Source organism: Narcine bancroftii, chromosome 7 (assembly GCF_036971445.1).
Source record: "Narcine bancroftii isolate sNarBan1 chromosome 7, sNarBan1.hap1, whole genome shotgun sequence".
NCBI lineage: Eukaryota > Metazoa > Chordata > Chondrichthyes > Torpediniformes > Narcinidae > Narcine > Narcine bancroftii.
Genome location: NC_091475.1, coordinates 161,138,355 through 161,157,271, shown reverse-complemented (window position 1 = coordinate 161,157,271; position 18,917 = coordinate 161,138,355). Strand labels below are relative to the sequence as shown.

Sequence of the window (18,917 nt, the reverse complement as noted above, 5' to 3'; positions counted from 1 at the left end):
AAAAACTGGTTTCACAGCTCTGACACCTGACTTTTTGGTGTTTACTTTTCATAAGACAAAATAGAATATGTTATGGTTTGAGATTGCCCCGAAAAATACAAAATTAATGACATTATGTGAACTTCATCTTTGCTTTTCATTGTATCTGTCCTTGCAGTGTCTGCACAATTGGTGCCTGTTCTCAAAGCATGTTTGCAAAGTCTGACTGTTTTCAGCCATCTTATGTCACACTAAAGGTTTGTCAGCCTTCTTGCGTTAAAAGCAAAAGCTTTAGCATTGAGATACAAGTCAAAAGCATTAAAATGCAAGTGAGATATAAGTCATTCTTCAAAACAGCAATTCACCCGCCACCGCCACACAGAACCATATCATTCAGCAGTCCTACTTGAACTCGCTGACCAGCTAGCTGTAGTGGCCTGCATTCTGCCCTTATACCTTGAAGCCTCCCCTTTCCATGTCCCTGTTTAAGTGCCTTTTGAACCATACAGTTGACCCAGATTCTGGCACTTACTCTGGCAGCTCATTCCATGTACGTCTATGATGTCCCAAGCAGAGACATCTATGTGGTTTGACGTTGCCCAAACGGACGTTATGTGGCGCATGACTGTACAGCAGAAATGTCTCATCAGTGTAACAACAGCTACAATACATTCTGTTACTTTTGTGGCGAGTATATGCTTAATGCTAAATTCAATAGTTATTTTAATGTTTCTCCAACTTTCTATGTGATTCAGCAAATCTGAAATTATCTTTGTGCTCACCTGAAGTTGTAGATCGTAATCTCCAATTTTTTTCAGGAGGCAAATTTTTTGAAAAAAATTGGAGAGTGTAATTGTTCATGAACTCATCACCTAATTGATCCAGAACTCTCACCCATTTGGAAACATTTTTGTGTCTACTGCAAGGGCAAAATACATGAATAGGTCAGGTCATAATTTGCATGATCTCTTGTGTCCATTGAAAATCAGCCAATATATATTACAAGTGAAGATTCACCATTGTTCATTTTTTAAACTTCTGAACAAATTACATTTAAACAACACCTTCATTATGCTCTGTATCCTGGTGTAGCTCACTTAATAGAACTGCTCTTACATTCACTTTCTTTTCCTTCACCCTTCTCCAAATGAGCTATGAATAAAGGGAGATTAAAAAAAAAGACATTGTTAAGAATTTATGATGATCCATTCATTAAATATACTAACCCTACATCAAGGCAGATTCCACGCAGTGTGTAAAAAAGAAATGCTGCATGACCCTGTGGGAAAAATTTAATTTAAAAGTATTGAAATTTATGTTACAAAATTCGCTTTGGGTGTTTGAGGCTAAATATGGTGTATCACTGGATGTTGTTGGAGAACAGAACAAATGACTTCATTAGTGCGGTAATATTAACAGAAAATGATTAATGCTGATGTGAAATGTTTATTTATATTACTACTTTTGCATCTTGTATATTAAATTATTTTAAATAAACACAATAAAAGAGAGAAATGAGAAAAATAAGTGCAAGATTTATAGTGTTAATTTATTTGCTTTCATAGAAGTGAAAAAAATGCCTGATAATGGCAACACCTGGGAGAATCCAAATCCTGCCTCTGTGAATGGTACAAACATGGATCTGATGGTTTTATCAATGGCAGAAATTGCATCCTGTAGTTATGAAGCCAGGTAAATAAAAGAGGTCTGATTTTTGAGATTGTTCTAAAATGGAAAATCCCATTTTGTGTGGTGTTTGTTGCACTTGATTTATTTAACTCTTGTTTATTGTCACTACAGATACTTTATAAATGTTGTGATAAATTCCAGAGTTATTTATAGAAGTCCCAGCTGCTAACATTAAATCTGAACCTGCGGCAGTAGTTTGGCAATGATCCAGTGGGATATCCTGAGAGTGATCAAAAACATGTAATTAGCTCGACAGTCAGTTCAGGAAAAGAAGCTGTTCTGCTTCTGACTCAGTGGACTAGCTATTTATTTGGTTGCCTGCATTGACTGACATCCACTTGGACTTTGAATTTGGCTTGAAAAAAATTGAACAGTGGAATATGTTTCCTTCCAAAATCTTGCATTTAATTTGATCAATGAGATGTGCTATGAATTTTGAATGTATTTTTTTTTTGTCATTCCTTGGCAGACAGACTGGTATTAAGAATGGCATGTTTTTTGGGCAAGCAAAACAGTTATGCCCTGATCTTCAGGCTGTCAGCTACAATTTCAAAGCTTACAAAGAAGTGGCATCAATTATGTATGAAACCTTGGCGAGGTAAGTTCACTTATTGCATACAAAATTAATGCAATAAAAATAACATTGCATTGATATATGTAATAAAAAGTAATCTAAATAACTAAAGCAAGAAAGAATGTACTAAGTTTACTGTAGTTAATTATTTTCTGTGCACTTCTGTAAAAGTACCTACTTCTGATCTAGATCATTTGTAAGTACCTTACAGATACTTTCCTTTCTGGTTAATATGGAAAACTATACTAAATTTCAACTACCTGCCTGTCCATATGCAGTAGGCTACAGTTTAAAGCAAAACAATAAAGGACAACCCGTCCTGAACTTGTAAAGTGCTCCATTCAACACACAAGCAAAGGCACACCCCGGACACACTCTCTTCTCCCTCTTCCCATCGGGGAAAAGACTTAAGACTGTGAAAACATGCACTACAAACTTTAATACTTTTTTCTCTCTGTAGGCATTAGGCTCCTGACTGAACCCCATAAAAATGCTCTTGTGCTGTCCTTGCTTGGTCTTCCTTTTAATTGTAATTCTATACTGTAAATTATGAACTTTACCTGACTATGTAATGTCAGAGATAACCTGTTGGTCTTTCTGCAGCAGAATCTATACAAATAAACAAAGTTAAACAAAGCTACATATTGTAAAGTTGGTTCATGTTTGATGACTTCAGTTTTTTTGAATATATTGGGATCAAATTGTAGCATGTGCAAAATTTATTTAAATCTTCAATACCTCTTGGTTCGGGGCACTACTTGTGCATCTTTACAGGCATATAAATGTAAACAAATTTTGTGCATATGATAATAAAGGAACCTTAAACTTGGCTCATGAGGAAATAAAACTGGTAAAAAGTCAATTAATATATAAAATTGAAATTAAATGATTGGAATTGTTCTTTTCTTTGGCTTGGCTTCGCGGACGAAGATTTATGGAGGGGGTAAAAAGTCCACGTCAGCTGCAGGCTCGTTTGTGGCTGACAAGTCCGATGCGGGACAGGCAGACACGATTGCAGCGGTTGCAAGGGAAAATTGGTTGGTTGGGGTTGGGTGTTGGGTTTTTCCTCCTTTGCCTTTTGTCAGTGAGGTGGGCTCTGCGGTCTTCTTCAAAGGAGGTTGCTGCCCGCCAAACTGTGAGGCGCCAAGATGCACGGTTTGAGGCGTTATCAGCCCACTGGCGGTGGTCAATGTGGCAGGCACCAAGAAATTTCTTTAGGCAGTCCTTGTACCTTTTCTTTGGTGCACCTCTGTCACGGTGGCCAGTGGAGAGCTCGCCATATAATACGATCTTGGGAAGGCGATGGTCCTCCATTCTGGAGACGTGACCCATCCAGCGCAGCTGGATCTTCAGCAGCGTGGACTCGATGCTGTCGACCTCTGCCTTCTCGAGTACTTCGACGTTAGGGGTGTAAGCGCTCCAATGGATGTTGAGGATGGAGCGGAGACAACGCTGGTGGAAGCGTTCTAGGAGCCGTAGGTGGTGCCGGTAGAGGACCCATGATTCGGAGCCGAACAGGAGTGTGGGTATGACAACGGCTCTGTATACGCTTATCTTTGTGAGGTTTTTCAGTTGGTTGTTTTTCCAGACTCTTTTGTGTAGTCTTCCAAAGGCGCTATTTGCCTTGGCGAGTCTGTTGTCTATCTCATTGTCGATCCTTGCATCTGATGAAATGGTGCAGCCGAGATAGGTAAACTGGTTGACCGTTTTGAGTTTTGTGTGCCCGATGGAGATGTGGGGGGGCTGGTAGTCATGGTGGGGAGCTGGCTGATGGAGGACCTCAGTTTTCTTCAGGCTGACTTCCAGGCCAAACATTTTGGCAGTTTCCGCAAAGCAGGACGTCAAGCGCTGAAGAGCTGGCTCTGAATGGGCAACTAAAGCGGCATCATCTGCAAAGAGTAGTTCACGGACAAGTTTCTCTTGTGTCTTGGTGTGAGCTTGCAGGCGCCTCAGATTGAAGAGACTGCCATCCGTGCGGTACCGGATGTAAACAGCGTCTTCATTGTTGGGGTCTTTCATGGCTTGGTTCAGCATCATGCTGAAGAAGATTGAAAAGAGGGTTGGTGCGAGAACACAGCCTTGCTTCACGCCATTGTTAATGGAGAAGGGTTCAGAGAGCTCATTGCTGTATCTGACCCGACCTTGTTGGTTTTCGTGCAGTTGGATAATCATGTTGAGGAACTTTGGGGGACATCCGATGCGCTCTAGTATTTGCCAAAGCCCTTTCCTGCTCACGGTGTCGAAGGCTTTGGTGAGGTCAGATTATGGCTAATCTGCATTTCTACCATCATCCTTCTTAATTGCCTATCTCGATACCATCACAGCAAAATATTGTCTCTCTGTTTTGAAATTGCCAACTGACATTGCTTTCACCTTTATCAAGAAAGATTATTTTAATTAATGTTTATGTGAAGAGGAGCCTCCTGAAATGACAGGGAGAGATTAGATAGTCTTGGTCTATATTCCTGATAATGTAGGAGATTGAGAGGTGATCTTATAATGAGGGCAAAGATAAAGTAAATGCTCACAGACTTATCCCAAGGTAGTTAATTCAAGAACTAGAGGGTATAGGTTTAAGGTAAAGGGAAAGATTTAGGAGGGACCTGAGAGTCAGCTTTTTCACTCACAGAGGGTTCATATGTGGAATAAGCTGCCAGTGTAAACTAGAAGCAGACATGATTACAACATTCAAAAGACATTTGGACAGATTATTAGATAGGAAGATGTAGAAGGATATGGACAAAATGTAGGCAAATGAGACTAATCTAGAATGCTAACTTGGTTGGTTCTGCCCAAAACCCTAACTCAACAGCTAACAAAATGAACAAGTGTTACAAGCCCAGAGGACACCAAAACCCAGCAGCAATAGATATTCACCAAAACAAATGGTTACTTAAACAAAAGTTGCTTTTAATTATATTTAAACATGAAAACAGAATCACACTTTAACTTAACTAACCGAACTTAACCCCCTTCTAATTCTAATTGCAGGTGATGTAATGTGTGTGTAAGTTCAGAAAGTTTGTTTGGTTCGCAGTCCAATCTAACTTCTCATTCCTCCAAGTTCACTGGTTGCAGGCAGTTCTTATACTGTGCACAGAATTTAATATTTATAAAGTTCACTAGACTTTGGTGCTTGAAAGGTAAATGGTTACCGCTCAGGAAGGTTCTTGTCAGTTTTCAGAGAGAGATTTGTTGTACATTTACTTCCATCAGCCACTTCAGTGTCTTGCTGAAGAAACTTGCCCCGTCAGGGTTCTCCAGATGATAACCTCTTTCTTTTAGGTCACCACAGAGTTTCCTCTATTCCAAGTGAAACATTAGACAGCCAGTCCTCCCCTCTTGCATGAACCATGAGGGCTTTGACCAGACCGTCTTCCAAATAGCTTTCCACAAGCTTGCCAGCTTGTCCTGTTCCAGTCTCAGCTGCTTCTGCCAGCTGTAACGCTGTGTAAAATCTCTCTCTCTTTCTTTCTGAGAGAAAGCCTGTTTGACTCTCTCTGCTTTCAAAACCACATGACCCTCTTAGAACAACGTTCTCTTCCAGACAATCTGCGGCTCCAACAAGATCTTTCATCTGTTGCCTTTTGTAAATAACAATCCATTAGTGAAGTCTCTTGAGCACACTTCAAAGCTCTTGCAAAAGCTGTGGAACTGATATGTCTAGCATGGGGCAGAGCTCCAGTATTTTAAACAAGATCTGTTTTAAAGTGTTTATATGTGACCTACTTTAACGAACCTTCCCCAATTTATCTCCCAAAAACATTTCTGTATACTTGTCACACAAGGAAGTGAGAGAGGGTAAATTAGTGAGAATAAGCATCATGTGATATTTTTGGCATAATGCATAATACAGAAATATGCAGTTGATGAAATGATGTTGAAGAGTGTGAATGAACAAATTTCATTTGTGTAACTCCCAGAAAGTGAATGTGGGTTGGTTAAACAATGCAGGAATCTGGCTTTGGCGGTTTTAAGAATAGGCATAAATTAAGTATTTATATGTTTGATTTGGCCATAATCAATGTCCTACAGGTATGTTTGGTTTATTGCTTTGATGAATGTATTCGACTGATTATTAACTGTTACCAATTCTCCAAGTGCAGGAAAGAGTATTTTCTTCTTATGTACTCTATTAAGTATTGCCTTTGATCATTATAGAACTTCCATTATAGAGCAACCAATCTTAAATATTTTGTGTAGTTCTTGTTGGAATAAAAAAAATACAGCAGCCAATCTATAAATAACAAGTATACACAAAGAATAGTGAGATAAACTGTTTCTTTAAAAATATAGTGAACATACAGAGCAAAAAAAAAACCCAATGCCAAGGCTGAAAAATTAGAGTTAACCAGAAGTTGTGGCATATTAAGACCATGAGCGTTAACCTTAACTTGACAGCACAACATTTAAGATTGAGAGAATGTTATTGATTTTGGACAACTTCCTGAGAACACCCAAACGTGGCACTCCATTGAATGGTACACTTGTTAGAATCCTTTGTTTTCCATATGAGAATTCCATGGCCCATTGGCTTTTCAATGATACACGGGATTCAAAGAGAAGCATTGAACTTTCTCCAGTGTCCCCGTCAACTGTCATTGTTAAAAAATATTATTTCTACATTAAGCTCTGAAGGTATAATTCTAGGGATTAATTTTACGGGATTCAAAGAGAAGCATTGAACTTTCTCCAGTGTCCCCGTCAACTGTCATTGTTAAAAAATATTATTTCTACATTAAGCTCTGAAGGTATAATTCTTGGGATTAATTTTAAGTTAAATGCCGCTCAATGCCTTTGCCTTAAGTTTTTGTTTTATCTAGCTCATCCCTATTTTATTTGTTGTTTTATTTCACAGCAAGGTCAAAACTGAGTCAATCCATCTTTAATATTTTTGTGGATAGAATTCATTGATATCTGCTGTGAGATTTGAACTCTTTAAGTAAAAAGTGACTACTTTGGAAACCAATTATTTTTAAAATACTGGAATCATCTTTAATAGAAATTTAACTGAATTTGAAAGACAGGCTTCCCCTGACTTCCCAATTCCTTCCATGATCTTCAACATGTAACTCAGCAGTGTGATAGATTGCTCTACTTTAGACTTAAAAAAAAGGCAGATACCAACCAGAGAAAAATAGCTTGCTCAGTTGCCTCTCTATTCAGCACCACCTCTACAGCTGGCACATTATAGCTGTGGTATGTTGTGAAATATAGAAATTTGACAAATATTTTCCAGAGCCCATAAACTGCAACTGAGAAAGATGATGGTAACTACTACTTTCCCTCAAAGTTGCATGCTAACCTTACTTAAACACCACTGGTGCTGGCAGAGTGTTTCCAGCTGCATGAGGAATTATGGGTAATAAAGACGCCCATTGCTCCCGCATTGAGCCGTCTCCACGATCCGGTGCAGTGCTCTGTAAAGTCTGGGCTCAGCACCACTGCATCCCTGCAGCCATGTCGGGAGTTAGATTAGGGGGTTGAGGGGGGCCACAGACAGTGCTGCACTGCCAGGGTGTGACTGAGCCAGCCCAACAAGCTGGTAAAGTGCCTGTAAGCCCCTGACTCTTGGCTCCACTGCCACGACAGCCCGCTCCTTCTGCAGCTCTGCACCTCATGTCTGACTTTCTGTCCCACTTGGCCGCTGGCTCAGAGCAGCCGATGCTGGCCACCTTTTGGTCCGAACTCCTCAGCCACCCCATCGCCTCTGACCTCCACCTGACCAACATGTTGGTCAAGAACCTCCCGTACGGTGCACGTTGACCCCTCCTACCCCGCACTCAGCCTGATCTAGGCTGCAAAATACTCTGGCACTGACCCTTGGGGAGGGGGGTGCGTCGGACAGATGGGGGAATGGACGGTGGGGGCTAGGTGCGAAGCATTTGCTTAAAGGGACTGAAATGATTCCGGAATAATGGCATGTGTCCAGTCCCAAGATCCCGGATAAAAGGTTAGGCACCTGTAGCCAAATATAGGGCCAGACCTATCACAAGTATCACAAGGCAGGTGGAAGTGGCTCATTGATCCTGTTTTTTAACTATCAGTAATTTGACCGAGCTCATTGAACTCGTACATTGACTTCCGAATTTCCAGATAATTTCTATAGAACTATAATTGGAGCACAGTTGTCTTTTTGCAGCTTTAATCACATTGTAATTTTTAGAGCTGATCACAATCGATCAAGTTCTTAGTGAAAAATGAACATAATCTTTTAACTTGTATAAAACTGGAAATTGCTGGAAATACTCGGCAGGTCAGGCACTATCTTTGGAGAGAAAAACTGATTGACATCTCTGGCCACTGACCCTTCACCACTGGATAGAGTGGAAACAAGTGTTTTTTCAGTTGCAGAGAGGAGGCAAGTACCTGAATTGCTGAGCATTTCCCACGTTCTGTTTATATTTCAGATGTCAGCATCTACAAACTTTTGATCTGACTTGTAGAACTTTATATGGATTTTAAGAAATGAATGGAATACAAGCTTAATTATTGTAAAAAATTTCAGGACTTTTCACAATGTCATCTTTGTTTTGATTTAAACATGTTTTCAGTTTAACTGAAATCGAAGTAACCAATCAACTCATGAAGTGCTTCATCACCTTTGCGTGTGCATGAACAAACATGTCCATTGAATTCCTTTGAAATATTTTAGCCCATGGAATATAGGAAGTATGTTAGCAATTAGTAATATTATGTGACTATAAGTGGTATAATTAATATTTTGAAAATTGTGTTTGTCAGGGAAATTTAAATATATTTTCTCCATTCTCCATCTATCTCGAGTTACTACACAGTGGTTCTAGATTGCTAAGAATTGAATTCAGACTTCAACATTTCATGATCAAAGGAAATTTGCATTCCAACTGATATTGGTGGCCAGAGGGTTTTTCCCAAGGCTGCAATATGTTTTTCACATGGAGGTAGTGGCAGGTATCATAGGATCATTTAGGAGACTATTAGGTAGGTACAGGGAACTGAGAAAAATGGAGGGTTATGCAGTAGAGAAATTCTAGGCAGTTTTGAGAGGTTATTCGGTTATGTTCCATAACCATGATTTCAGCATTAAAACATAAACACATGCTCTTATCTTTTAAAAAACCTCTGCAGTGTATGTACTAAATGCATTTCTCTTGTCTGTATTTAGCTATACAAATAATATCGAAGCTGTCAGCTGTGATGAAGCTCTTGTAGACATATCAGCAATTTGTGCAGAAACTGGTTTGACACCTGATGAGATAGCAACTATTATTCGTTCAGAGATTAAGGAAAAAACACACTGTACTGCATCAGTTGGAATGGGTATGTATCTAGGAACCAGAAATTAGACCTTTAAACTTTTCATTGTGGTCTTTTACATATTTTCATAGATTCTCATTTCCAGTTAGAAAGATTATTTCACATTCCCAGATGTCCAAATTGATTTCATCCATCCCTTTGGAGCTCACAGACTTGCATTTTACCAGTGTTGCAAATTTAAAATGTTCAGCTTTATGTTAAAAAAATCTTCTTCCCTTCTTTCTGTGAAAGCATGTCAAACTCTAGAATTCACCAAGGCGTCACAACTCAACAGTTCTGGTCCTTTATGAATTCGTGCATCTTTAAAACTTTGTTGGCAGCCATTGAGATCCCATACTTTGAACTTCCCTTCTTAAATCCCATCCTTTCTGATATTAAATTATATTCTGGATAATTGGGTTTTGCCAGGATTGCTCCACTCCAGAACACATTATAGCCATGGTCCAAATATGGAGTAAGTAGCTGAATCGAGGAGGTGAAGCAAAAGTGGGTTGCCTTTGACATCAAGGTGCAACCGCTACAGGAGCTACCTCATGGTGCCAGAGACCTAGATTCAACCTTGATCCTGTGGTGTCCGTGTGGAGTTTGTATGCTCTCCTTGTGACTGTGTGGGTTTTCCCCGGGTGCTTCATTTTCATCCTATATCCCCAGGATGTGTGGCTTGGAGGGTTAATTGCTCAAATTCCCATTAGTGTGTGGAGGGTGGAATTGATGGAATGTCAAATAAGATGTATTGGTCACACAGGAACACAAGATTTGTGGGTCTTGTTTGTATACATTTTGAATTTCATTGGTCTCAGCTAGAAAGTACATTTAAGAACAGCAGAAGATTTGAATTACTGATATGACCTGCAATAAAAATCTCTTGGATTATGCATTAGTTAGGTAAAGGTCTCAGGGAAGAATTGGAGCCGCCAAAATCAAACTGCAAAAAAAAACAATCAAACAAAATAAATTGATATATTTCATAGAGGAGAGAATACTGAGAAAATAGGCCAAAAAATGAAGTTCTATTTGGAGTCATACTGATGCTACTGTTATGCACTGATATAGGATCGAACATTCTGCTGGCCAGAATGGCCACTCGCAAGGCCAAACCGGATGGGCAGTATTATTTAAAACCAGAGGAGGTGGATGATTTTATCAAAGATCAACTTGTAAGCAGTCTACCAGGTAAATCAGATTAATACACATTGGTAATTGACATTAGATGAAAATGAAGTGGAAACTTCAGTATTTTTATGTAATGCCTCTCATGATATGAATTGTGATTCATAACAGTGATTTTGAAGGTGCAACAGTCAATTTACAAATGACAACTTGCATTTAGACAAATTTAAACAAAATGTACTGTATATATAAGAAATATTGAATGAACCACACTGCTGGGATTATTCAGCTCCAATGTAAAGAGACACTTTGATCTGAAACATTAACAGTTTCTACCTCCAGAGATAGTTTTTAACCCATTTATATTGTATTTCTAGAACAGGGCAGCACAGTACAGGCCCTTTGGCCTATGATGTTGTGCTAATCCATATAAACCTACTTCACATCAATCTACTCCTTTCCTCCCTCATAGCTTGTATTTCTCCATTTTTTCAGACATCTAAGTGCTACATTGGAGTCTTTTAAATGTCTCCATTGTATCAGGCTTCACTACCAGCCCTGGCAATTCATTCCTGGTCCCCATCACTCACCATATATTTTTTTAAAAACTTATCCCGCCATCTCCCCTAAACTGTCAGCTTCTCACTTTAAATAGATGTCTTTTGGTCTTGGACATTGTTGCCCGGTAAAAGAGGCTAGCTGCCCACCTGATCTCTGTCTCTCATAATCTTATGTACTTCTATTAATATGCTTCTCATCCTCTGTTGCTCCAAAGAAAAAGGCCTAGTTTATTTGACCTTTCTTCACAAGACATGTTCTCTTCTCAAGTAACATTCTGGTAAATCTCCTCCGCAATCTCTTTAAAACCTCCATAGTTTTTCTAAAATGAGGTGACCAAAACTGAACACCATACTCTTAAGAGTGGTCTAACCAGTTTTTTTTATAGAACTACAACATTACCTCACAGACCTTGAACTCAATCCCCTGACTAGTGAAAGCCAATACACCCTCTCAACTTGTGTGGCAACCTTGAGGGACCTTGGGACTTGGATCCCAAGATCCCTCTCATTCTGCTAAGAATCTAGCCATTTACCACATACTCTCCTTTTAAGTTGATCTTCCAGAGTGTATCACTTCACACTTACCTGGATTGAACTTCATCTGCCATTGCTACACCCTGTCTATATCCTATTGTAACCTATGGCAGCCTTCTACACTATCTGCAATAGCCCAAACTTTCGTGCCATCTACAAACTTAAAGACCCACCCATCTACTTATTCACCTATCTCATTTATGTAAATCACCAAAAGCGGGGGTCCCAGAACAGATCCTTGGTTTTTTAAGATATTTTAGTTTTGATTTTTCAAGACTCGCACAAATCCAAAACAACAATACAATTTTTCTCAACAATTATATATTACATTCAAAGTCCATCCCCCTTCCCTTGCCTCCCATACCACAAGGAAAAGATTATGTAAATTAAACATAAAGAACCAAAAATCTGTAGAGTCACAGACCCTAGAACAATCCTTGTTGAACAAAACTAGTCACTGACCTACAGACAGACCACAATATGTTGTGATTTCAAGGAGTAAAACATCCCAAGTCAATTTTATAGTGTTATCTAACAAAATTCAACACCCAGCTAAATAAGTGATTATTAAAGACAGGTGAACCAGAGTTTGGTTATATTGCTACCCAATTAATTTTATTTTCTGCTCACAGTTTTCCTGTAGAAACATAATATATTTAATAAAATTGTATATTAAAAGTCTTATTTTTTGAAAAGGCCATTTGCAAGTATGATTTCATTTAAATATAATCAGATCTGACACCAGATGAGTCTTGTATTATGATATTAAATTCTTGTTTCTTGTCATCATTTTCCTTTTCTTACATAAATTTATATGTTGTTACTGTTATATTTAGGAGTTGGAAGGGCATTAGAATGCAAAATGGCATCACTTGGTGTTAAAACATGTGGTGAGCTGCAGGAGATTTTGTTGCCAAAACTTCAAAAGGAATTTGGGCCCAAAACAGGCCAAATGCTTTACCGATTTTGTCGAGGCCTAGATGATAGGCCAGTCCAAACAGAAAAAGAACGAAAATCTGTATCTGCAGAGATCAATTATGGAATTCGGTTTAGTCAGGTAAGCTATTAGTTCATATTTTTAAGAGCTTACAATCTGTTCACATTAATAGGAAATTTCTATATGTCTAATCTTTAGCGTCATTCAAACCTTTGGCCCCTGTTAAGTATATCTAATTTGAAATTAGTAACAATAGCATCAAATATTTAATTCAAAGTCAAATTAAAATTTATATTCTTATACCAGTTCACCATCATTGCACTACTGATCAGAATATCATGTGAAACAGGATTGGTTAGTCAATTATGCACATGTTTAAATCGCTTGGAAATTTCTTAAAGACAAATGAATAAAAAAAAGTGAACACTGCATGTATGACGTTATTGCCCATGAAAACTATTTTTCCATTGAGTTCTTAATCATGATTTTTCTTTATTGAACCCCTCAAAAAAAATTAAAGCATAATCTCTGCTGTTTAAATCATGCCAAGTAGTATCTTGCCACTGAATTAGCATCTAATTTAAAACATGTCTTGAGAAACACAAGTACTCTTAGAACTTCCTTATTTTAATCTTCATGGGTAAATATTTGACCACTTTCCTGAAATGGCACAGCTAAAATTATCTTGTTCAGTCAGAATCACAAAATTTTACTTTGCTCACTAATTAAATTGAAAGTTATCTTGTAGAATTGTCCACAAGTTGTCTATAACTTGATATTAAGCTGCTCATTTACTTTCCAAGACTTAAGAAACAGGCCTGGAGATGTTAAAATGGCAGAATAGAATACAGTGATAAAAATCTAATGCCAGCATATTCTGGAAACCACAATAAGATAAAATTCCAGAAGCACTTTGCAGGTCAGGTTACATCTGGAAAAAAAGATGTTGCCTGACCTACTGTGTATTTCCATCATTTCTGTTTTAATTTTGGGCCATGGATTTTTTTATGTGAGATTTGAACCTTGCCATTGGTTGGGATAGAGATTACAACATTATATAATTAGATTCAGTTAGAGTAGGAAGAATAAAATGGAGCCCTGAGGTGTGGAGTTTCTCTCACAAATAGAATAGAATTAACAATAACACATTGAAAATTTTTTTTAGTGTATGCATCCTTGAATATGTAACAAGTCATAAAACATTGTAATAGTCTTCATAGAATGTAGTCTGAAGTGGGAATGGGATGAAACTTTTCATTGACATGTATATGAGTAGCGTAGTGATTAGCACCGCCTTTACAGTGCCAGCGATTGGGACTGGGGTTCGAATTCCTTGCTCACTGGAAGGAGTTTGTACTTTCTCCCGTGTAGGTTTACCCTAGGGACTTCGGTTCCCTCCCACCGTTCAAAACGTACCGGGGATGGGGTGGGTTTAGGTTAATTGGGTATAAATTGGACGGCACAAACTCGTGGGCAGAAATGTACCGTTACCGTGCTGTATGTCTTAAGTTAAAGTGAGAACTACATTTATTTGTTGACTAGGAGTCCTTGTGCATATTAGAGCTGGTCTTTTACATTTACATTTTGATGAAAATAATGTCTTTACTTAAAACTACACTCAAAATAAAATGTTTATTCCTATGATTATCAAACTATGTACTATGATTATCAACCTTTTTTGAGATTTTCTGGCAAGATCAAGTTGGAAAATAGTAAACAAGTTTGAGCACGTATTAGGTTTTCAGAAAATAGTGAACAAGTTTGAGCGCGTATTAGGTTTTCAGATATTGTCTTGTTGTTCCCTCCTGCAGACTATAGAAGCAGAAGTATTTCTTCTCAATCTCGCAGGGGAAATTCAGCGGCGTCTGGAAATGTCTGGAATGCAAGGGAAGCGTCTGACTCTTAAAGTAATGGTGAGAAAACCTGGCGCACCTGCAGAATCAGCTAAATTTGGTGGGCATGGAATCTGTGACAATATTACTAGGTATGTTGAATTGTAAATAGTTTTCTTAAAAGTAACAGAATATGAAACAAGGATATTTTCAAAGATTAGCAAAGGCCATTCTTTTCTCCTCCACTGCACCTGTCTAAAGGTATCGTGGTTTAAAACATGAGTATAAGGCAGACTTCAAAACATAATCATTATTAAATTTTAACCTTTCTTGTTAAACATTTTGGTTATTAATATTATGGTCATTACTACTGCACTTACAGGTGGCAATAGTTTTATTATATTCTGACACATCAAGCTTTCTTTTGATTTTTTTTGTAATTAACAACTAAAACAAAATTATAGAACCTAGTGGATACATGATTAAGTTGGCTATGAAGACAGAACTTTAATAAAGTTGAGATTATTGTGAAAAGTCAAGCTGAAGTCAGCATAGATCCCTGATTTCATTTTGTGACCAAGTTCATAAAAATAGCTTAAAAGTTTTTTTCTAATCTATAATTTCTTACATTATTGGTTCCAGACTCATTGTGTTTTGTGATGGTAATTTATGAACATGTTACTGTTACAAATAGGATTAGTAATGTATGAAAGTGCATGTATGAAAGTGCAGTTCCTACAAAGTTTCACAAGCAATGGCTGAAATTATTTTTTCAATTAGCTGTTGAGGGGATTTTGTTTTCATCACGTCATTACATCCTTTTTGTAATAACTTGATGAATTGGATGCAGTTAATATTACTCTGATTGTATGTCAAAATGCAGCTGTACAGTATCCAAGTTAAACCTCACCGAGGGTTCTGTGATCAAATCACAATAGTCTGAATAAGGATCTTGTTTCAGTTGTTCAATGTATCCAACTAATATAGAGCATTAAAGATACAGAAATGCAAAAAGAATTCAGGAGGTCTTGCAGCGTCCATAGGAGGCAAAACTATAACCAACATTTTGGGACGGAGCCCTTCTTCAGGTATGAGATAAAGTCAGCAGATTCCTGAATAAAAAGGCTGGGGGAGAAGAGAAGAAAGGGCAGGGGGAGGAGCACAGACCAACAGACAAAAGGTGATAATTGGACGGACAGAAAAAGTGAGAATTGATCAGGAGAAGGGGTAGATGGAGAAAAGGATACATGGAGAAAGGGAAAGAGAGAGAAGGGAAAGCTAGAGGAAATGAGAAATAAGGATGGGGAAGGGGAGAGATGAGGGAAGGTGCTAATGGAAACTGGAGAAGTTAATGTAAATGGCATCTGGTTGGAAGGAGTCATTGGATATAAGGCATTTTTCCTCCAATTTGTCAGTGATCTCAATTTGGCAGTGCATGAGACCATGTACAGACATGGAAATGGGGCAGGGAATTGAAAAGGATTGCCACTGGGAGATCCTTGCTATTGTGGCAGACAGAGCTAAACAAAGTGATCTCTCCCAGTTTGAGCCCAGTCTTGTTGATGTACAGGATACTACAATGGGATGCATTAGATGACTCCTGCAGATTCATAAGTGAGGTGTTGCTTGGGGCCCTGAATGGTGTGAGGGAGGAGGTTTGGGTGCAAGTGAAGCATCTTCTGTGGTCACAGGGGTAGGTGCCCAGAGGGACAATTAATGGGGAGGGAGGACTGGATAAGGGAATATATCTTTACCTCCTCTGAAAGCTGCAAGATTGGTGGTGAAACTGGAATTTGTTGCCACAGATGGCTATGGAGGGTAAGTCATTAGGGATATTTAAGATGGAGGTTGATGCATTCTTGATCAGGAAAGGAATCAAGGGTTACGGGGAGAAGGCTATAGAATGAGATTGAAAAAGATAGTAATGAGGCAACCAGAACTGAACACAATATTCCAGGTGTGGTCCAACCAAAGTATTATAAAGCTGCAATTTACCTCTCGACTCTTGAACAATCCCCCAATGAATAAAGGCCATCAGAAGCACACCAGAAGCCTTCTGAAATAACTTATCAACTTGCACGGCATCCTTGAGAGAGTTATGGATTTAGACTCCGGGGTCCCTTTGTTTTTCCACACTGTTAAGAATCCTGCTATTAACCATGTACTCTGCCTTTAAGTTTGAGCTTCCTAAATGCTTGACTTCACACTATCTGGAATGAACTCCATCCACCAATTTTCTGCCCAACTCTGCATCCTGTCTATATCCTGTTGTAACCTACAACAACTTTCTATACTATTCACATCATCCCCAACCTTCGTGTCATCTGCAAACTTACTGACCCATCCCTCTACTTCTTCATCCAGGTCATTTATAAAATTCACAAAGAGCAGTGGTCCAAGAACTGATCCCCATGGAACTCCACAAGTAACTGACCTCCAGTCAGAATACATTCCATTACTACCATCTGCTTTCTGCAGGCAAGCTAATTCTTTTTAAAAAATTTTATTTCTTGCACTATGAATCATATCAATAACCACATTCACAAATGATCATCACTAATATATACACAGTGACATTTCTTCTTTCTTTCCCCCTTTCATCCTTCCCCCCTCCCCACCCCCTTCAAAAACCAATAAATAATAGAACATATACAACAAAGAAATAATAAAAAGCAAAGAAGTTGTATCGTCCACTTTTACATATTTAAATCTTTTCGTGCTCATAATCATGTCATTTTAAGAGATGGAGGTTTGTGGTCGGCATTCTCTTGACATATTTTATGTATGGTTCCCAAATTTCTTCGAATAATGTATATTTGTCTTTCAGATTGTATGAAATTTTTTTCTAATGGAATACACTTGTTCATTTCTGTATACCCCTGTTGTATTTTAAGGCTTGCTTCCATTTTCCAAGTTGTCATAATACACTTTTTTGCTACTGCAAGCGCTATCATAATAAATCTTTTTTGGGCTCTGTCTAATTTTAGTCCTAATTTTTTGTCTCTTATATTATTTAACAGAAAAGATTTTTGGATCTTTTGGTATTTTTTTTTGTGATTTTGTTTAATATTAGATTTAGATCTTCCCGGAAAGTTTTCACTTTTGTACATGTCCAAATTGCATGTAATGTTGATCCAGTCTATTGTTTACAGCGAAAATATCTATCCGATGCTGTTGGGTACCACTCTTTTAATTTCTGAGGAGTAATGTTTAATCTATGTAGCCAGTTATATACATAATCTAGTATTTATCGTGTTCCTCATTGTTCCTATACATAATTCCTCCCATGTTTCATTCTTTATCTCTGTTTAAATCTTTTTCCCATCTTTGTTTCGGTTTATACTTTGTATCCAATATCATTATTGAATACAGATTATAAATTAATAGCAAAATTACTAGCAAACAGACTGAATGACTGTGTACAGAAACTAGTAAGGCAAGACCAAACTGGATTTGTTAAAAAAAGATGGCCAGCTGATAATGTTTGTAAACTTATCAATTTAATTCATATAGCACAAATAAATAAAATGCCAACGGTAGCTGTTACGCTAGACGCAAAGAAAGTCTTCGACAGGGTAGAGTGAATTATTTATTTAAAGTGTTACAAAAATTTAAACTACCGGAAAAATTTATTAACTGGATTAGAGCATTATATAATGGACCGTTAGCAAAGGTAGTAATAAATGGATATGTATCATATCACTTTAAATTAAGCAGGTCAAGAAGACAGATGCCCATTGTCCCCTTCACTCTTCGCTTTGGTTATAGAACCATTGGCGGAGTTGATAAGGAAGGAAACTGTGATAAAAGGAATAAAAATAAAAGAGAAAATATATCAATCAGCCTATTTGCAAACGACATCATAGTATATTTAACAGAGCCAGATAGATCAGGCAAGCCAATTCTGAATCCACACAGCCAAGGTTCCTTGGATCCCATGCCTCATTATTTTCTGAATGAGTCTGCCATGGAGAATTTTGTTAAATGCCTTCTAAAATCCTTATACTCCACATCTATTGTTTTACCTTCATCACTTTCTTTTGTTACTTCCTCAAAAACCTCAATCAGGCTCACGAAGCATGACCTCCCCTCACAAAGCTGTTCAGCTACCTCTTTCAGAACACTCGGGTGTAGTTATAACCATATAACAATTACAGCACAGAAACAGGCCATCTCGGCCCTTTAGCCGCACCAATTCAAGAGAACTCCACTAGTTCCATCTACCTGTTCCCTGCCCATAACTCTCCAATCCCCTCACATCCATGTACTCATCCAACCTTCTCTTAAATGACAAAATTGATCCTGCTGCAACCACCTCTGCCGGAAGGTCATTCCACTCAGGCACTACTCTCTGAGTGAAGAAGTTTCCCTTCATGTTACTTCTTGCCCCCTAACTTATGACC

General features: G+C 38.1%; 1 protein-coding gene across 6 annotated transcripts in view; it reads left to right on the top strand.

Moving 5' to 3' along the window:
* Nucleotides 1-18,917, top strand: part of rev1 (REV1 DNA directed polymerase) — a 124,409-nt gene that overhangs the window by 53,760 nt on the left and 51,732 nt on the right. For all 6 annotated transcript variants that reach the window (XM_069891014.1, XM_069891013.1, XM_069891016.1 and 3 more), the window contains exons 9-14: nucleotides 1,545-1,671; nucleotides 2,138-2,266; nucleotides 9,390-9,544; nucleotides 10,595-10,714; nucleotides 12,582-12,802; nucleotides 14,494-14,666. In XM_069891014.1, the coding sequence (XP_069747115.1) occupies nucleotides 1,545-1,671; nucleotides 2,138-2,266; nucleotides 9,390-9,544; nucleotides 10,595-10,714; nucleotides 12,582-12,802; nucleotides 14,494-14,666 (925 nt within the window). The remainder of the gene's footprint in view (nucleotides 1-1,544; nucleotides 1,672-2,137; nucleotides 2,267-9,389; nucleotides 9,545-10,594; nucleotides 10,715-12,581; nucleotides 12,803-14,493; nucleotides 14,667-18,917) is intronic.